The sequence below is a fragment of the Dunckerocampus dactyliophorus genome, chromosome 7 (genome assembly GCF_027744805.1).
Source record: "Dunckerocampus dactyliophorus isolate RoL2022-P2 chromosome 7, RoL_Ddac_1.1, whole genome shotgun sequence".
Taxonomy (NCBI): Eukaryota; Metazoa; Chordata; class Actinopteri; order Syngnathiformes; family Syngnathidae; genus Dunckerocampus; species Dunckerocampus dactyliophorus.
In genome coordinates, this window is record NC_072825.1 from 7,862,533 (window position 1) to 7,880,750 (window position 18,218).

The 18,218-nt window shown below is 40.6% G+C and overlaps 2 protein-coding genes across 4 annotated transcripts; one reads left to right on the plus strand and one right to left on the minus strand.

The window, feature by feature from the left end:
* Positions 1-1,806: 1,806 nt before the first annotated feature.
* Positions 1,807-13,403, minus strand: LOC129184978 (carcinoembryonic antigen-related cell adhesion molecule 5-like). The gene is made up of 15 exons (XM_054781565.1): positions 13,147-13,403; positions 12,547-12,879; positions 11,123-11,401; positions 10,770-11,036; positions 10,182-10,454; positions 9,174-9,428; positions 8,982-9,090; positions 8,714-8,760; positions 8,535-8,575; positions 7,167-8,169; positions 5,685-5,916; positions 5,367-5,624; positions 4,031-4,294; positions 3,671-3,946; positions 1,807-2,452 (listed from the first exon to the last, which is right to left on the minus strand). Exons 1-10 carry the CDS (start codon positions 13,190-13,192, stop codon positions 7,960-7,962), a joined length of 1,860 nt encoding a protein of 619 aa, XP_054637540.1. The 5' UTR covers positions 13,193-13,403; the 3' UTR covers positions 1,807-2,452; positions 3,671-3,946; positions 4,031-4,294; positions 5,367-5,624; positions 5,685-5,916; positions 7,167-7,959.
* Positions 7,866-17,345, plus strand: zgc:198329 (uncharacterized protein LOC557409 homolog). Of its 3 annotated transcripts, none has more exons than XM_054781574.1 (9): positions 7,866-8,151; positions 9,055-9,098; positions 10,241-10,384; positions 10,876-11,360; positions 14,178-14,320; positions 14,392-14,715; positions 16,205-16,480; positions 16,573-16,818; positions 16,902-17,345. In XM_054781574.1, exons 5-9 carry the CDS (start codon positions 14,269-14,271, stop codon positions 16,973-16,975), a joined length of 972 nt encoding a protein of 323 aa, XP_054637549.1. In that variant the 5' UTR covers positions 7,866-8,151; positions 9,055-9,098; positions 10,241-10,384; positions 10,876-11,360; positions 14,178-14,268; the 3' UTR covers positions 16,976-17,345. The 3 variants fall into 3 exon arrangements, with proteins under 3 accessions (XP_054637549.1, XP_054637548.1, XP_054637550.1); XM_054781573.1 differs by having other exon boundaries at positions 11,125-11,360; XM_054781575.1 differs by lacking the exon at positions 9,055-9,098 and having other exon boundaries at positions 11,125-11,360.
* The last annotated feature ends 873 nt before the right edge of the window (positions 17,346-18,218 follow it).

The window sequence follows — 18,218 nt, forward strand, 5'->3', positions numbered from 1 at the left end:
TATTTAACTTTGATGTTTTGTTGTTGTGCAAATTTGGAGCGGCCGGACCGGAGCAGGAGGTGATAGAAGAGAAAACAGAGGAGGGAGTGCGGGGACAAGAGGGGGACAATAAAGAGACAGACAAAGACAACAGCAATTGCGACAACAATAACCCATCCATCCATCCATCCATTTTTTATGCCGCTTCTCCTTATTAGGGTCGTGGGGGTATGCTGGAGCCTATCCCAGCTGACTTCGGGCGACACCCACGATTGGACTGGGCAGGTAGACAGGCCACATATAGACATATACATCAGCACGTGTCTGTGACAGCTATAAAGACCATGACTAAGGAGACAAAATAATATCAACAACCACAATGATAATAGTGCATTGAAACAGTCATACATATTAGTAGTAATGAAATTATTAACAATGATAGTGATCAGAATGACAATAACTGTAACGCACATAATTGTAAAACTATAATCATATTGCCGACATCACCGTCACTGTAATAAAACCAACAACATAATAACACCCTGGTTAACTGGTGACTTATGTGGGGAAGTACGCATGTACCGTGAGTATGCATATGTACGTCTGTACAGGTGTGTACAGTATCTATGTGTGCAAGTCGTCATGTATATCGCGTGTAATTGTCATTGAGAATGCATGAAAGGAGAGGGACTGCCTCCCACCACCCAGCAAGCTCCACCCAACACAGCCAGGCCGAGCCCCCACCACCAGAAAGCCACCGGGCCCACAGGGGCGGGCAGCACCAAGACCAGCCCGCACACGAGCCAGCCCACAGAGCCCTCCCTCGCGGGAAGACCAGCACGGGGCATCAGAGAGGCAATCCCAACCAGAAACAAGGCGCCGGCAGGCTGTAGGACAGCCAACCCCTGAGACCGGTGAAAGATCACACCCCACAAGGGCAGATGGGCACCTGGGGCAGAGACGCCGGAAAGGAGCTCGCTGACGCCATCCCCAACCCCGCCTGGCGGACAGGCGACGCAGAATAGGCAGGAGGGACCCCAATCCAGCCCGCTCCACCCGTGTATGTGATAAGATGGGATTGTGTCTATTGTGCAATTAAAAATAGAAATAAATAAAAGACTACAGCTCTGTCGGGCTGGTCTCTGATGCGTGATGTGTGTGCACGTATATGATAGGGATGTAGGTGGATGACAGCTAATGATGCAATTAAAATTGGGGTACAGCTGAGGTATTGTGGGCCCCTCATCTGCCCAGCCCTCCCAAACCCTAAGTGTCTATTGTGTGATTAAAATTGAGGGGTGACAGAGTCAGAGGCATGCCAGGGGCAAAGGAACGGCCGCAAGGCAAATCCACTCCCCCGCCACGCCCGACCGTGGACCACCCCTCAAAGTCCTATATGTATGTGAACTGGTGCAGCAGAACAGGAAGGGCGAGGGCCCCACACGCTGTAAAAGGGGTAAATTCCACATTTTCAATTATTAGTTATTTCATTATTATATCATTTATATCATTTTCAGTTAAACAATTTATGTTTTAATTTATAAATACTGAAAAATCTAATATCAATAAATTTAAATAAATCACTAAACATACCGTACTTGACAAAAATACCTAAAAAGTTGAAAAATAAAGTAATTAGAAATTATACAAAATTAACATAACAAAAGTCAATTTCATATCATTATTTTATTATTAGTACATCCCGTTGTTAAATAATAAATTTAACAGTGATCCTGAGTTGCTTCTACAGATGCACTATCGAAAGTGTCCTTACCGCCTCCATCACTGTTTGGTACGGTAACTGTACAACACGTGATAGGAAGGCACTCCAGCGGGTAATCAAGACCTCACAGAACATTGTTGGGGCAGCTCTCCCCTCACTGCAAGACATTTATAAAACTAGAGTCCTACGCAGAACACACAACCTCATCAAGGACAGCACACATCCACAACACTCATTATTCACACTCCTACCGTCAGGCAGACGCTACAGGAGTTTGAAGTCCAGGACCACAAGGCTGGCAAACAGCTTTTACCCACAGGCCATCAGGCTTCTCAACGAAGCACTCGCACACGCCGCACGCAACACATGCACACACTCATAGCACTTTATTTATTTATTTGTATTATTTATTTGTATTAATGTCTCTTCTGTTTTTGCTGCTTAATTTATTGGTATATATGTTTATGTGTTTATGTTTCTTATGTTCTTAATCTTTCTTGTGTTTTCTTTCTTTTCTTGGGAGAATGAACAGAATAAGATTTTCATTGCATGGTATTACTGCTGTTTTACCATGCACATGACAATAAAACTCTCTTGAATCTTGAATCTTGAATCAATATATCAGCAGTTAAAACTCAAACAGTGAAAGTGTAAACAGCACTATTCATTAGTGAGTAATGAGTAGTAGAGCCAGGCTTAAAATAACAGTGCGTAGTCCAGTAAGTTGTAAGGATCCAGAGAGTGGAACACCTGCAGAAGAAAAAAAAAAAAAAAAGATTAGCCTGGACTTAATGCAACCACAGCACAGGTGATGAGACAACATGGGGCGTGGACTGTATTTCTACTACTAGAAACTCTTGTATCCTGACCCGCTGCACACTAAAGAGTGACAATGTATCAAAACATGTATCCCTACTGTGTTGACTGCGCTATTATTCTTCTGACAAACACACCACATGGTGGCGATGTCATTAAACCCCATAAAAAAATTCTCACACAGGTCAATACCCAGCATAACTTTCTTTAGCCAAATCAGCACAGAATTTGGTACACAACTTTAGGGTACGGACAAGCACATGTGTGTAACTGGTCAGAAAACAACAAACAAACAACAATTCTCAGCAGAGACAATGGCGGGACTTAGCAACTATTATACTTGTAACTGTATTACAAGTCCTAGCATGTACTATGAGGCAGGGATTCTCAACTGGTGGTGAGACCCAAAAGTGGGCCGCAGGTCTATGCCTGTACCAAAAAAAAAGGTAATGACCCGATGTCTGTGAATGCACTTTGACTTCTTGTCTGTGCTATTCGCTTGTTACGCTGCCATGGGGTTGCCATGTTTCTGGGGGACTTTGTCAAGCTTGAGCGGGAGGGAAAGGACATGGAGCGGTGAATTAGCGTACCGTCCGTCCAGCACAGCTGCAGATATCTGCTGGAGAAGAACGCAATAGAGAGGACAGCGTCTCACCGCTGCAGCTCATGTTGTGTTGCAAACATCCATTCATCCATTCATCCATCCATCCATCTTCTATGCCGCTTTTCCTCACTAGGGTATGCTGGAGTGACAGCTGACTTTGGGCGAGAGTGGACTGGTCGCCAGCCAACCCCAGGGCACATATAGACAAACAACCATTCACACTCACATTCATACCTATGGACAATTTCGAGTTGCCGATTAACCTAACATGCATGTTTTTGGAATGTGGCAGGAAGCCGGACTACCCGGTGAAAACCCACGCACGCGTGGGGAGAATGTGCAAACTCCACACGGAGATGCCCAACGGAGATTCAAACCGTGTTGCAAACAGTCCCTTTAAGTATAAGATATTTGAGAAGAAATTCTGCAGTTGCGGTAGCCACTTGTCATTGAGGGGTGACGGTGGGTGCCACAGCCAAACCAGTTGAGAACCACTGCTAGAAAGCATTTTGACCACAAGCCATACGGGGCACCACAAATCAACACACCTTTAACTTCCACCATCTTGGTAGCCTCAGCAGAGTGTCCAGCTGCTGCATTTTCGACGAGGCATGTGAAATTTTGGAAGGAGCCGGGCATGGATGGTATCCACAAGAGCTCATTCTGGTGCACTGAGAGGTAACTTCCTAGCGGGAAACCTCCCTTGAACGGCCACCTCACAGTACAGTCCACATTCAAAGTACACGTCATTGTGCAGGTGAATGTGCTCAGCCGACCTGGAAAGACAGTGTCAGGACCACTGATGCTCACGTTCCATGGATTGACTGTAAAAAATAAAAAAAATAAAAAAAATAAAAAGATCAATACTTGAAATTATTGTGATTATTGCTTTAAACAGCTCTACTTACAGTTTAGCAGGTAGCCCAGACTGACAACTCTTCCCTGGGGTAGGAGAGTCACACACTGGTAGAATCCTCCATCAGATGGTAGCAGTGAGTCAAAATGGAGTACATTTTCACCTAAAGCCACTCTATGTCCATCTTTGTACCACCAGACCACCTGCTCCACCGAGAGGGTGGGATACAGGTGTGCAGCAACATTGCACAGCAGATCCAGGGGACGGTTCAAAGACGGGACAGCATGGGGTGGACTGATTTGCACGGACACTGGATCTGGAAGTTTTTATTAGCACCAGGGGGCAAAAAAATTGTCATCGTGCATTTATTATAGATGACAATAGAAAATGTCAAAGTAGTAAGTCACAATATAGCAATGATATATATTTAGTGGCTACTATTATCTGTTCTATTTAGATATGTTTTATTAATACTGCATACATACTGTACAGTATATACACATATAGCAATACAAGTCAATTATTTAAATAAATACATTTATACATATATACACACACAATAAAATACAATAAAAAACAAATATGATAAATATAATTAAAAAACAGTATAAAACTACAAATAAACATTTGGTAAATCTTTTTGCTAACCATGATAAACATGTTGATAAAGATTGAATTAAAGCTCAGATTTGAAAAATTCGATCATCAAAATATTTTGTACATTTTTTATGTTTATTAAATGTAATGTTAGTCAATATAACAAAAATATAAACAACAAAATGGACAAACAAACAATGCAGGTTTTTAAAACCCTATTTATATTTGTATTTTTAAAATAAATAATAGATAATTAAAAAGTTTATTTTTAGTAAATATTTAAGATGAAAATAAAACACACTAGGTGGGATGAATATGTTTGAATTATTGTATTGTATATTTTTAAAAACGAAATAGATAATAAATATATAAAAAATATATACAATAAAAATAAATGTAAACTTGGACACACTGTTATTTTACAAATGTATAAAAAACAATAAAAATAAAACATAAATAATTTAATAAAACCAAACCAATTTTTTAATTGATCAAGTTAAAATGTCTCTCTTAACAAATGCAGTGAGTATTTTTGCGTGTTTAAAGTATGATTCATCTTTAATATACTGTATTACTTAAATAAGCATACATATGATACATAAATAAATATTTGTCTCTGTTCAGTTATTTTTTAAATATATAATTCGATTTTTGATTATTGATTTTTTTAACACGATACTGTAACATAAATGTGTATACAATTATTTTTAAGTCTTATTAAACACCATTTAAGACAAAGTTGCATCTTCACCTGTAACCATCACTACAATCAGTGCCTTGGCTGTACTTACTTGTAATTTCCACAATGGAGGTCACGCTGCTGGAGACTCCCGTTTTGTGACTCAGGACGGTGCACTGCAGTTCCACAGAGGGATCCTTTCCGTCCGGCGCCCAGATGAGTGTGCTCCCGTTGACTGTGAGCCCCTTAAAGGACCAGGAGTACGTACAGTTTGCAAAGCAGGAGGACGAGCACGTGAACGTGGTACTGGAACCAGCTGTCACCGCACCAGGCCAGGAAATCTGCATGCTGAAGGTGTGCCCTGCTACACCTGGATGACATGACGCTGATGATATCACCCTATCATCGCATTCGATTTTGTCTCCCTTACCGTTCAGCGTGACCAGCAAAACGATGTAGAGATTCCTCTTCCAGGCTGGACTCATTGTGTTAGTGTGTCTTGACTTGCGAAAAACTGTGTCTTTCATTTCCCAAGTCAACCTAAGACTCTTGGGCAAGTCTTCATTTCACAAGCAATTAGGACTTGTGGCAATATGACGCCCACAAGTGGAATTTTCCTCTCGTTGTGACAGGAAACCTTGTCACCTGGTGTGTCGTAATAGCTGTAGAGGGAAGTTCATGTCTTGAAACACAAGATGGCGGTAAGTTTCAGCGAATGAGCAGAATTAAAACAGGGCTAGTCAACTAAACTGTTCCCGAAGCCACATTTTTACAAAGTTAAGGAGCCATCACTACTATTTCTAATTAGCATATAATGTCAATGCAATGCTCGCTCATACCTTCACATTTTTTTACTTCACCACATGGATAATAAAGTCATAAAAATCCGAGCGCAATCAGCCAAAGATCCTCGAATTAACAGGAGTGTTCTGTTGTTTTTGGCAACTTATTGCAAAACCGGTAGTCAGAGATCCTCCATATGACCAGATAGCTTTGTTGTTTTAAAATGACCTATTGCAAAAATGATTTATATATATATATATTTATATATATATATATATATATATATATATATATATATATATATATATATATATATATATATATATAATACGTTTGTGCATTAGTGCATAATATGCACTAATGTTTAACATTGATTGTCTTGATTCATAATGACCTTACTTCATAATTACCGTATAGTTCATATTGTACTTATTCCATGCTTAAAATGTTAGTTGTTAGTTGCAGCAGTAAGAGTACAGTAATATGTTTTTTTGGTTTAATGTTATTGTAATACAGTGTTCCCACGTTTATCGCAGGGTTCCCAAAATAGCTCACAACAGGTGAAATCGGCGAAGTAGCCAACTTTATTTGTTTACAGTTATTATATGTTTTAAGGCTGTAAAAACCCTCACCATACACTTTTCTCAGACAGGCAGTAACATTTTCTCAAGTTTTAAACACTCTCACAGTTCAAATTTCGTTTGAATTTTAATGATCAATCTACGAGGATGGACACAAGAAATTAAGTGACTCCCGCATGACCGTGCTTCCACCTGGCACCGTTCAGCTGTAGCGTTTTTGTATCCTTGTTTAGACATATTCCTCCTGCCGTCGTCCTTCTCCTCATCCTACTCCTTGAACCGAAAATTAATTTAACCGGTTAGCTTCTTCCTCTTCTATTGTTTATTGGTGGTTCTTAAGCAGCTCACAGTTAGCTAGACGGTAAAAATAAGTTAACCACTGACTACATCCATTTCTTCTTCTTTTAATATTGACAATGGCTCATTGCTGACTTAGAAATGCTGATGGAGGTTATGGTCTGTCACGGATTGACAAGGTGCGTGACCCCAAGATGCAAAGGCAGAGGTGGCATGCAGGTAAAAAGAGTCTTTTAATAACAAAAGGGTACCTTCAGAAAGAGTAGCACAACTTCCAGTGCTGCAGAGTGATGCAGGCAAACGTCCAAAAAGTGCAAGGAAGCAAAGGAAGTGAATGTTGAGCAACACATGCTAATGGTAACTGAGGCAATAACCCAGCAAATAGCAAGCTCTGCCATGGAAAGTAAATGGACTCATTGTGTGGGATTGTGGACCAGGAACAGGTATGCTTCGAGCGCTACACCGAGAACGGAAAGTTTCCACATGAGGCTGAACACAGGAAATGGGCATGACAAAATAAAATACCAAACAGGAAGTCATGCTGAAAACAAGGAAAAATACAAAGTCCAACTGGTCATACAGGGCGTGACACATGTGCAACTTGGTTGCAGTAATTTCCATTTCTGTCTTTTTGGACGTCATCACATTTTGTTACCATTCTGTGGTGGTTTAACAAGGTAAAAAAACACAGAAAAAGCCAAAGAAGAAGCAAAACACACTTGTGGAGTTAATCATTTTGATGCTCACTGAGTGCTTATTTGCCGTCTTATGACGTAGTTGAAAAGTCTTGTGTGATTGTCGAGGCATAGTTTTCATGAAATTTTGGTTTCCAAATTGTACTTCTTATTTTGATTTTTAGGGTGTGTGAATTTCATATAGACAAATCAAGTCAGTCCGTCACAGCCAAAAAAAATAATTATTAACCCATGCTCAAGTTGACTATTCAAACACAAGCCATTAGCACTCCGTTAAGGGACTGAATCTCCATGACCACAAGTCCACTGTTGACCAGTTTGAGCACGACTAGGTGTCGTGGACAAGAGGTTAAACTTGGACTTCATTAGTATCGAATGGCTGAGGAGCTCGCCTCTTTATCCGCTGCATGTGGACGTTGTAGGACGGAGGGGAGGACGCCGCAGTAGGCTTGCTGTTCACTCGAATCTCTGCGTATACTGCCGAGTTATTCTGGGGCACTGACTGGACTGTCTGGCCGTCCTTTGTGTGGAAAAAATTCAGGTCTGCATAGTTCAGCTCCTGGTCCAAAAATAGAGAGAATAAATGAGTAGTTATGGACTTTAACAACCTCTAGTACCTTAACCTGACACAACTATAAAGATCTGTGAGCTGCATGCTTTCTTCCTGGTTCAAAGTCCTTTCTTAATCAGTAACAACACCAGTAATCGCAGAGTAGACACTATGAGCCATTAATCAAGGTTGCAAAGTACTGAATTGCACATTTATCTTCTCACCGTCTTACAATTCCACTCATTAAAGTATATGCAGTACTGCGTGACTTTGACACAGTACTTTACATTTTGTAAATCTATGTGTATTTATTATGCACGAAGATGACAATCGACTTTAATTTCCTTGTATAACTGCACACTGACAATGTTTACCTCATTTTTTGATTCTGCTGTGATATCTTGCCTCTCGCGCTCTAAAAATAACAAGAAATAAACTGTTACTTGCTTAAAAATACAACAGAAACGTCCCGGCCACATCATACAAGAACAGTATTAAAAATATCTAGTATATGCCTTTTAAACAGACGTTCTAAAATGAATATCAGGCATACCTGTTCTGGTGGAGATGTTTCTGCTGGTGCGATTTGTTGACTGTTTCCTATTTCAAAAAGTATTGCAACATTATTAAACCATTTATGGGTTGAACAAGAACATTGCATTCAGCTAAGTCAGTTATACTGGACCGTTATACTGCCATACAGTAGCTTCTAGAATTGTTTTATTCACAAGAATGATGACCACACAGTCCTGTTTATTTTCTTCCGTGATATATTCTCAAGACTTAGAGGCCACTGGACTTGGAAAAAATGTGCTACTTACTGTTTATTATATATGTAGTATCCTGCACCAGCAGCTGCTGCACAAATGACTAAACTTGCAATTACGATTCCAGCGATACAACCAGCTGAGCACAGAGATGAGTTCTTCTCTGTCAAGGTATGAAAACAGCAAATAACCCATCTCTTTTGCCATGTGCTGGGACTGCATTTGCTCCTTGAGTAACCTACTTACCTGTTACAGCCAGCCTATGTTCAGCAGATACGTTTACCCCCGTTATATTATTTGATGCAATACAGACATAGCTTCCGCTGTCAGAAATGTCAACATTGTTTTTTACAAATGTGGAAGTATTGTGTATCTCGGATTGATTCCTTCGTGTCCAGGTATAAGTGGCAGATGGAACAGATGTAGCAGAGCAGGTTAATGTTAAGGTCTGCTTCACATTTATCTCCCTCGGCCCCGATATTTGGACAGCCTCTGGCCCATCTGCAAGACAGAGTGATGTTCAGTTTAGCAGCTAGGGCCAATGTACTGTATGGACATACCAGTGATGTGCTGTCAGGGCCAGCAAAGCCTTCTCTGCTGGCCTAAACACTATCTGAAACATTGGTCTACATTTACAATTTAAATTCTCAGTAATTGTTCCATGATATTGTATTAATTTACTCCCAACAGTCTATTATTGTGTCTCTTGGCTGCACTGCTTCCAGTAAGTGTGTGTATGTTAGATTTTTTTGGTCCAATCAGATTTCAACTTCTGTGTTTTGCCATGTCCATGTAATCCGCCCAGGCCCTTCAGAATTAGGAGTGCTGGCCCAATGTCACTTAAATGGGGTTGTTTCTTTAACCAGTCAGATTTCAGATTCGCCTCACAGGGCCAGCTAGCAGGCGTACAGTAACATCAGTCAAAGAAGCAAAAGTAAAGCCAAGAAGTAAAAAAAAAAAATGCAGAGAATCAGTCATTAGATGACTGCTGCGGCGAGGTCTTGCCAGATTTGCCGAAGTCTTTACATGATGATGTCATGCTAGACAGCAATTTAAAGTATGTAAACTACAACTTGTGCAATTTAGTTTAAATTTGGTTGCATTTGAAATTTTATGAATTCAGGGTCATTAAACCGCAGATTCCACTGTAAAGAATAGAATAGAATAGAATAGAAAACTACCATATTATGGTATTTTTGCATTCTAGCATTGCACTGTATGTAACACAACAACAGTTGAATTAGTGTTACCTACAGTTGATGGCCATGCCGTATGAGACGTCTTCCATGTTAATCGGGTTGCTAATTCTACAGGAATATGGGCCGCTGTCGGATCTCCTCACATCGCGGAAGGACAAGACCCTGCCCTCATCATGCAGCGCCATGTGGTCATCGAGGACCAAGGCTGAGCCGCTCTTCATCCACTCTCTGGTGAATATGGAGCCTGCAGCATCACAGGTAAGATTCACTGCCATCCCCTCGATCGGCTGACTTGTGGACGCCACGATTGATCCGCCTGAGATGTTCTCTGGATGAATATGTTCATATGACATTGTATTAGACAGGTTTTGTAGCTTTTCATTGGCCTGTGATTGAGCCCTTTGAAATCTGCTCAGCAACAAGTGGCGTAAAGAGTAATCCGAACTAGGCTGTTGATCTACAGTGCCAGCCAAAGTTTGGAGACACTTTTGCATCTTAGTGAATGAGAATTGAGTGTCTCCAAAACTTTGACTTTGCTTCTGTACAGTATATCTGCTAAATAGTTAAATGTATTCAATTGAAGATAAAGTACTGTAGTGTTCCTGGTAGCTGGTCGACTTAAGTCTACTCAAGTCTTACTTACTTAGAACATTTATAGACAAGGGCTGAGATGTCTTGTGTCTTAAAGTTCTGCCGTTAAAGGCATGACAGCTGTATTTTCCACTCTGGCTCTCCTGAATGTTCACCAGTGAGAGGTCTGGTCCGATGTACGACAGCAGCTCTCCATCCAGAGCCCAGGAAAAGAGGGCAAGTGGTCTGGAGGCAGCTGTGCAGGAAAGGACGACGTTTGATCCTTCAGCGATGTATTGTTGCAATGGAGACACTTTAAGATGAATATCATCCGGGCCAACTGAAAGTGGAGACAGCATATTTGAAATATTACTACAGTATAGCCTCAACTACTAGAGTTTTACAGAGTGTGTGCTTGTCCCACACAGCTGACAGTAAGATGCTCTGGATCACTGGTGCCTTCACTGACAGCATTGGATACCCGACATGCGAACGATGCATGGTCATAACGGGTTACACCGACAATGCTGAGAGTGGCGCCTCCGTCCGTGAGCTGAACTCTGTCGCTGACTGTGACCTCGGAGCTGCCGTTGAGCCAGAGGAAAGAGAGGGACGATCCAGACGAAGAGCAGGACAAACGAGCCGTGCTGTTGAACTCCACTAGGTCAGTGCTGCTGACCATTAACTTTACATCGGAGACAGGAACTGTGGGTTGACAAAAATAAAGAAAAAGATGAAAAAACTTCCAGGTGGCTATGGAGGAAGGTATGTCTTGTTTGCAAAATCATGCAAAGTGCAGAGGCAAACAGTGGCCTGTACTCTGAGATACCATGCCCCAATTAATTGAGGAATACACTGTCCACTTTCATAAATAAACGCCACACCTTATATAATAGACGTCTACTTTTTTCTCTTTAGGAAAAAAACACAGGTGGTGACACTAGATAGTGCTACAGTAAGCGTACAGTCTATATCACAACACGCACTGCCTGTAGTGCAGACATGATATCTGTAAAGCTGAAGTTTTGGTGGAGTATAGATAAAGAAAAAGAGTGTGAGGGGGGAGAGTGAATGTTAGTGAACAGTTGGACAGAAATCTTTAATGGCTATTATTTCATATTATATTTAAATATCTACCCCTCACATTTCAGCAACCATTTGTATTACAGTATATCTTCTCAATGTACATTACAATGAAAAGTACATTTGGATGTACTTTAGAGTAGTCTGTGTACAGCCTGTATAGCAGTATAGGTTTACTATTCGTTAAAAATGACTCATCACACTTGCCTACAGTAAAGCATGGGGGTGGTCACGTCTTAGTGTGGAGCTGCATAAGTGCTGCCAACACTATAATTTATTCGCAGAATGTATCTGTATTTTTGAATTATAATAAAATGTGTTTGTACAAATAAAGGCCTCCCATATAATAGACCCCTTACTCCTAACTGATGCCTGGCACCATTTGCAGTTAAGTAAATGTTCCAGAGAACTAAATGTGGATTGTGGTATGCAAGGGGTAATGTCCCTTTAAATCAGCCTTAATATGACACCAGGTATTGTAAATAGTTCCCCTTTATTATACAATTTACTAAAGTGTACTAAAACACGTATGTTATATGCTGTGCTTTTTAAATCACTGCTGCTTTTGTGTTTATTTACAACAATAATGTGAATTTCCTGAATGATTATGTTGCGCACATATGTGCGCACACACCAAGCAAACATATACGGTACGTAACCTCCATAAGACATTCGAAACTGGGAGATTAAAAATTCAAATACATTCACCTTATAGCTTTGACATTTCAAATCATCCCAATTATTACTGACATGAAACATCTGCTCACCAAGTGTCTTCAGTGTGGTGGTTCCTGTGATTTGGTCCCCGCCATCTGTTATGATGCTCACTCTGTAATCTCCACTATCATTCAGAGCCAGGTTCCTGAGCTCTAGAGACCCGGTCTGTATGAAGAGAGTGATCCTGCCTTCATAAGGCGGTTCAGTTTTGTTTACGGTAGTTGATGTTATTATGGGTTTTTCTTCGCTGTTAACAATAAAGGTCCATGCCACAACCAGTAAGGGTGTTGCTGTGGGAGTCAGTTTGGTATTGAGGCTCACTGTCCCTCCCACAGCAGCGGTCAGAGGCCCATCTGGCAACACACCGGATCCTTCGATTACATCTGGGGAGAGACATGTTTGGAATCACTGAGCTTCTCTTCCAAAAATCCTCTGGGAGTATAGAAAGTATCATATTATCCATGCTTATCCATGCATCATTGGTAAATGAGTGAATGTTTGTCCAGATACGCCTGTGTCCTATCATTAACTTTGTCGGCGCACTTAGCTTGTGCACGTCGATAGCTAGTAATAAATGTGATAGCTTGCTCATACTAACAATTTTTAGTGAAAACGTACAAGATCAGAGCTCAAATATTTAACAGCCTTACCTGTAAAAACTACGGCGAAAACACAAAACACTGCTAATGCGTCCATTTAATCTTCTTGAAAACTGTACAACAGCAAAATCTTCATCTCTCAGGCTTCTAGTGTCCTGATAAATGTCCTCGTCCAACAGCTGTAATTATGTGTGGTCATGTCCAGGAAGCAGAAGAAGACTACCTACCTGTGCATTGTGCCACAAGACATGCATGAGGCAATTCAATAACGGAAGGTGCATGTACCATCAGTGAGACAAATGCTGCGGAGCGTCGCCCTCTTGTGTTTGTGTTCATCCAGAAACATTGAAAGGACCGTGTGTCTTCTAGGAAGTATTTTATTTTCCATACCTATAGTTATTTGCACTTTTGTGCAACCTTTCAGGTATATTTGTTGGTGAATTTTTGAATTGTTAGACTTCAGGCGCAGTCAACGTCATAGTTCCTTTTTCTATGCATCTTTGCGGTTTGTCTCATTGTTTGCTGGAGCTGTAATTACTGACACTAGTCATTGGTCCGTTACAAATATCACAGTAAGCCATCCTTGAAAATAAGAACCACAGTAACAATAAGCCTTTTGCAGGACTTGAGTGTGCCTTTTAAATTATGGTCTCATGAGGATCTAGTTGGAAAATTCATGTAAAATTAAGCACTATACTCTTATAATGTTTGACCAAGACTGTTTCTATGTACCATCATGGACATGCTGTTCTCAAAATGAGATATAATAATAAAAAAAAATAAAATAAAAAAATGAAGCAAATGTTTTTCTGCTTTTACTTTTTAAAAATGGTTCCAAATTTACATGATTTTTTCCCCAATGCCATTTCATGAGGTACCTCATTTTCATTTTACGCCACGCTAAAATAGCTTCCGACATGTTATTAAAAGGTTAGGGAACACAACAAAACCAGCCTGTTGAGCAAAGCATCTGTGCTATCCAGACCTTCTAGTATGTTATGCAAGTTTGCAGTGTTAATAGGGGTAATAATTAAGCGTGCTGAGTAGAGAACTAGTTGATATCATCTTTTTTTTTATTGCAGACAATCTCCAAGGCACTCTCTCCTTTGCTGCCCAAACAGGGCTGACACAAGTCAGGCAATAATAGAAGAGGAGCAGACACAGAAATACATCATGATTTCTTACACGTTTTTCAGGGCAACCATCTTTATGTTGCTATCTTCAGGTCTCTGCCACATTTTCCCTGTCCCTTTGATGTGACAGATTCAGATACTGTAACTGATTCTATTTTTGCAGATCTTTGCTTTGGAGCTGGCATAATCCCTGTCGACTTACTTCGTGGGACAGCTGGACAGAGTGTCACCTTTGAAACGTCTCTAGAACCGACACCTGAACCGTTTCTGGCACTGACTTGGAGCTTCAACATTACCACCAGTATCATAACCTCCACCAGTGTAGATGTAGTAGGACCGGGCTATGACGGCAGAATCAGCTTGGATAACAGCACGGGATCCCTGGTGCTCAGGAACCTGACGGAGGAAGACAGTGGAGAATATGAATTAATCGTCATTCCATATGGTGCCGAGCCCATTCATGGACATGCTACGTTGGAGGTGCTAAGTGAGTAAGCTGTATGGAGCCAACATAAGTCTAATGACTACACATGCACCTACAAGGAAAATTGACAACTGATTAAATATTACATTTGTTCAATATTAGTTAATGACATGGGAGAATCTCTGAGTGTTTTGAACTCCTGTCTCCATGCCGGTGTTGCAATAGAATGAGATAATGCTGTCTTCAGTGTAGCTGCACCTCTACGGGTTGCAGCTACGTGGTTCACTCCATTTTGCCTCAGTTGATTTCAAGACACAATTATTGTCGAGAGTAATTGTCGCAGACAAGCAGGCATTACATGATGTTTTGTTTTAAGTGTCGTTAGTTGGTAGGACTCTGCAAAAGTTCCACAAAATGAAAGGGGCGGAAAAAGTAAAGTAAATAAAAATGTATTTATTACTTTTCGCCATTACAGTTCGCTTGCATTGAGTCTGAGTGGGGAAGTGAGCTGCCTGATCTAATAGATCGGTCAGTGGTCACGAAGCTTTTTCAGCCCAAGATTCCTGGTCAGGCAAAGTCTACAATAATTTTGTGATGTAAAAAGGTAATTTTTGCAATTGTAGCGGAGAACTAGGACTGTATGTGATTGAAGCAAATTCGCTTCATCCACAGAGCTGCTAGGGTCAGCGAGTCAGACAAAATGGAACATTTGATGGCCTTTATTAATACACAGTTCAGATTTTCATCCAGCTGGCTGATTTGACATTTATATAATATCTGATGTATTGTCTGGTACCTTTTATCACCAACACAGACAGACATAAACATATATGGGCATTTCAGCAGCAGCTGCTGGGATGGCTGAATGTGCCATTTGTCCTAAGAAGGACCCTTAGCGGCCCTGCAAGGTGCCTGGTGTAAAATAAACATGGAGTCTGCCCTGAACAGTGCATGCACTAAATTTAAACATATAATTAGGGAATTTACAACGCTCAACCTGGCAAGTCCCAACGATCGACTGGTCAATCGCGATTGATGGGTGGGAGACCCATGTAGCAGATGGAGCTACAATGAAAAACGATTGCTATGTGTGGCAGTTGGTGCCAACCTTTTTATGTTCATTTTATGCACCACCTACTAGACTCGCTACACGTCAAAAAAACGACCCAGATCTATAAATCGGCATCATGATTAAAAGCTATTCGTTGTTGGCTTCTACCGTAGTTACACAGCAAAATTCACAAAAATTAGTTCTCAAAATTCATGTTTGACCATTTTTTAAAAATAGTTTCCAGACAGAATTTACAACCAGATCATGATTAAAAATGGATTGATTTATCGACACACAAAATGTTATTTTAATCTCCAAGACCATCTATAAGACTGGTGTAGAACAATATCAGTTCATCAAATTTTAATTTTTTTTTTCAATCAAACGACTTCCAGTGGACAGGATTAGGTTTGTAGTTGTACTACTATTTTAGGAGCTTTACATTACAAATGAGAACAAAATATAACTGTGGTTCTAACATCTATTCTGTTTTGTACCCAGATGAAGTGTCCATACCCAACATGGCTTGCCCCACTGAAAACCTGATCGAAGGTAAAAGCTCTGTCAACTTAACCTGCAACGCTGACGGTGTCGTATTAGACAGAATATGGAAAAAGAACGGTAAACCACTGCACCCCGGGGACACTGTTGTTTTTTATGATGGTGGCCGAGTTTTGTCCATCAGCCCCGTGGACAGGCGAGATTCTGGAGTATTTCTCTGTAAAGTCAGTAATTCCATCAGCTTTGATACTGCCAAATGCAAACTGAAAGTCTTTTGTAAGTATTCCACCATATGTCAAATTACATACACGTCACTTTTATCCTTTGATACCATCATAATCTCCGTCATCTGTTTCCCACCTGCTTAGACGGGCCTGATGAACCAATAATCGATCAGGATCCGATCGGCGCAGAGCTTGAGGAGAGCGTCATTCTGCGCTGCTCGGCCGACTCCCTGCCAAAGGCTAAATTCTCCTGGAAGTTCAAACGCACGGTCATGTACGGTCCTGAGCACTATATCGAGGAGATGGAAAAGCGCCACTTGGGGAAGTACACCTGCACGGCACATAACGAAATCACCGGTCTGGAAGCTTCTGCCGTCCACACATTGCGGGGTATTTGAGCCATCTTTCTCAATTCACACTGGCTCTATAATGTATAGCTGCAAATGGAGTAACTAGTTTCTCGTCCGATACAGACGCTGGCACTCTCATCAGTATGTCCGTGGTGGTTTGCACACTCTTGACGTCATTGGGACTAATGGCGATCTAAAAGACTGTTCCCTTTTTGTCCCTTTTGGCTCATTTTGGTCTTTTATTGTGATGGTCTAATTGCCAGTGAGTTTATCTTCATGTAAGATTGATCAAATACTGTTTGTTGTTTTAAATGCATCAGGAACCTTAGTGGTTTTGATTTGAATTAATTCCAGCTGCAGCAAATGCAAAACAATAGTGGTTTCATCTTAACACCAAACCTTTCCAGAGATACTTTGTTCTTTTATGATCCACCCATCTACTATTGTAGTACAGTGATAAATGTTCTTTAAAGCACTGATGAGGTTCTGATAATGTCTTATCAGAATAGTCACTATCGTAAACATGTGTCATATACTGTAACAAGGTTTGTTGTTGTGTTAATCAACACTTAGTAATACCTCGATTGTTCTGTTTGTCACATGCATGTCCACATTCTTGCATGTATAATTAACAACTTCATTGCGCCTTTACTGTGGAATAAAGAGATAATATAGTCTGTGAAGTAATAAAGTAGTTATATGTATGCATGCCAACTACGCACACACACACACACACACACACACTTGCTAGCACACACATTTGATAGAATTAATGTATTGATTTTTTTTTACCATTTTTCTACTTTGTAATTATTACATAGTAATCGTGTTGGATACAATAATATAGTCATAACCTGGGGTGCCTGTTTGCATGCTTACCATAAAGTTAGTGTATTCATCCTAAAAAAGATCTGGGGAGTCTGGTTAATGCAGCAAGGGTTTTGACAACAAAGAAGTCCAGAATCCCAAGGATGATTGCATTGGAACCAGGCCTGAAGAGAAATGAAAGGCAAATGAGACCCCGCCCCTTCCTCCAGCACTATAACTGTTTATGGAAGCAAGAAGGGTTCAGACATTTTGAAAGAGACCACGAGGAGATGGAATGTCTCTTTCTGAGATGGCCGCTCAAAATTGCATATTTTTGCTTCAAGCAGTCACAATTCTAAGATGGTGAATCTGAAATTGACAGACTTTTTTTTTAGGAAAAAAAAGAGATCTTTCCCTTGATCACTTGTTATGGTTAAAAGTAAAAGAAGGGTCATCAGAATGAAAATTTAAAAAACCTACTACAGTACAGTATACATATGTAATGGGTCTCTGCAGCAGTGTACTCCTAGATGTAGTGGGTGCATAGACCAAAAGAAGACAGCTCATTGGACAGTTTTCTGGCTTTCCAACACATTGTGAGGGACAGAGAAGAAGCACTCCGGAAGTCCAGGA

Bases quoted from the DNA above. Each gene is read 5' to 3' on its own strand.
- LOC129184978 (XM_054781565.1), bottom strand. From the start codon at position 13,192: ATGGACGCATTAGCAGTGTTTTGTGTTTTCGCCGTAGTTTTTACAG. The intron at 9,429-10,181 runs GTAGGTAACACT...TCTGTCTTGCAG, and splicing joins ATACGGCATGGCCATCAACT to ATGGGCCAGAGGCTGTCCAA. The intron at 8,576-8,713 runs GTATGCCTGATA...TGTTATTTTTAG, and splicing joins AAACATCTCCACCAGAACAG to AGCGCGAGAGGCAAGATATC.
- zgc:198329 (XM_054781574.1), top strand. From the start codon at position 14,269: ATGATTTCTTACACGTTTTTCAGGGCAACCATCTTTATGTTGCTATCT. The intron at 14,321-14,391 runs GTCTCTGCCACA...CTATTTTTGCAG, and splicing joins CTTTATGTTGCTATCTTCAG to ATCTTTGCTTTGGAGCTGGC. The intron at 16,481-16,572 runs GTAAGTATTCCA...CCACCTGCTTAG, and splicing joins ATGCAAACTGAAAGTCTTTT to ACGGGCCTGATGAACCAATA.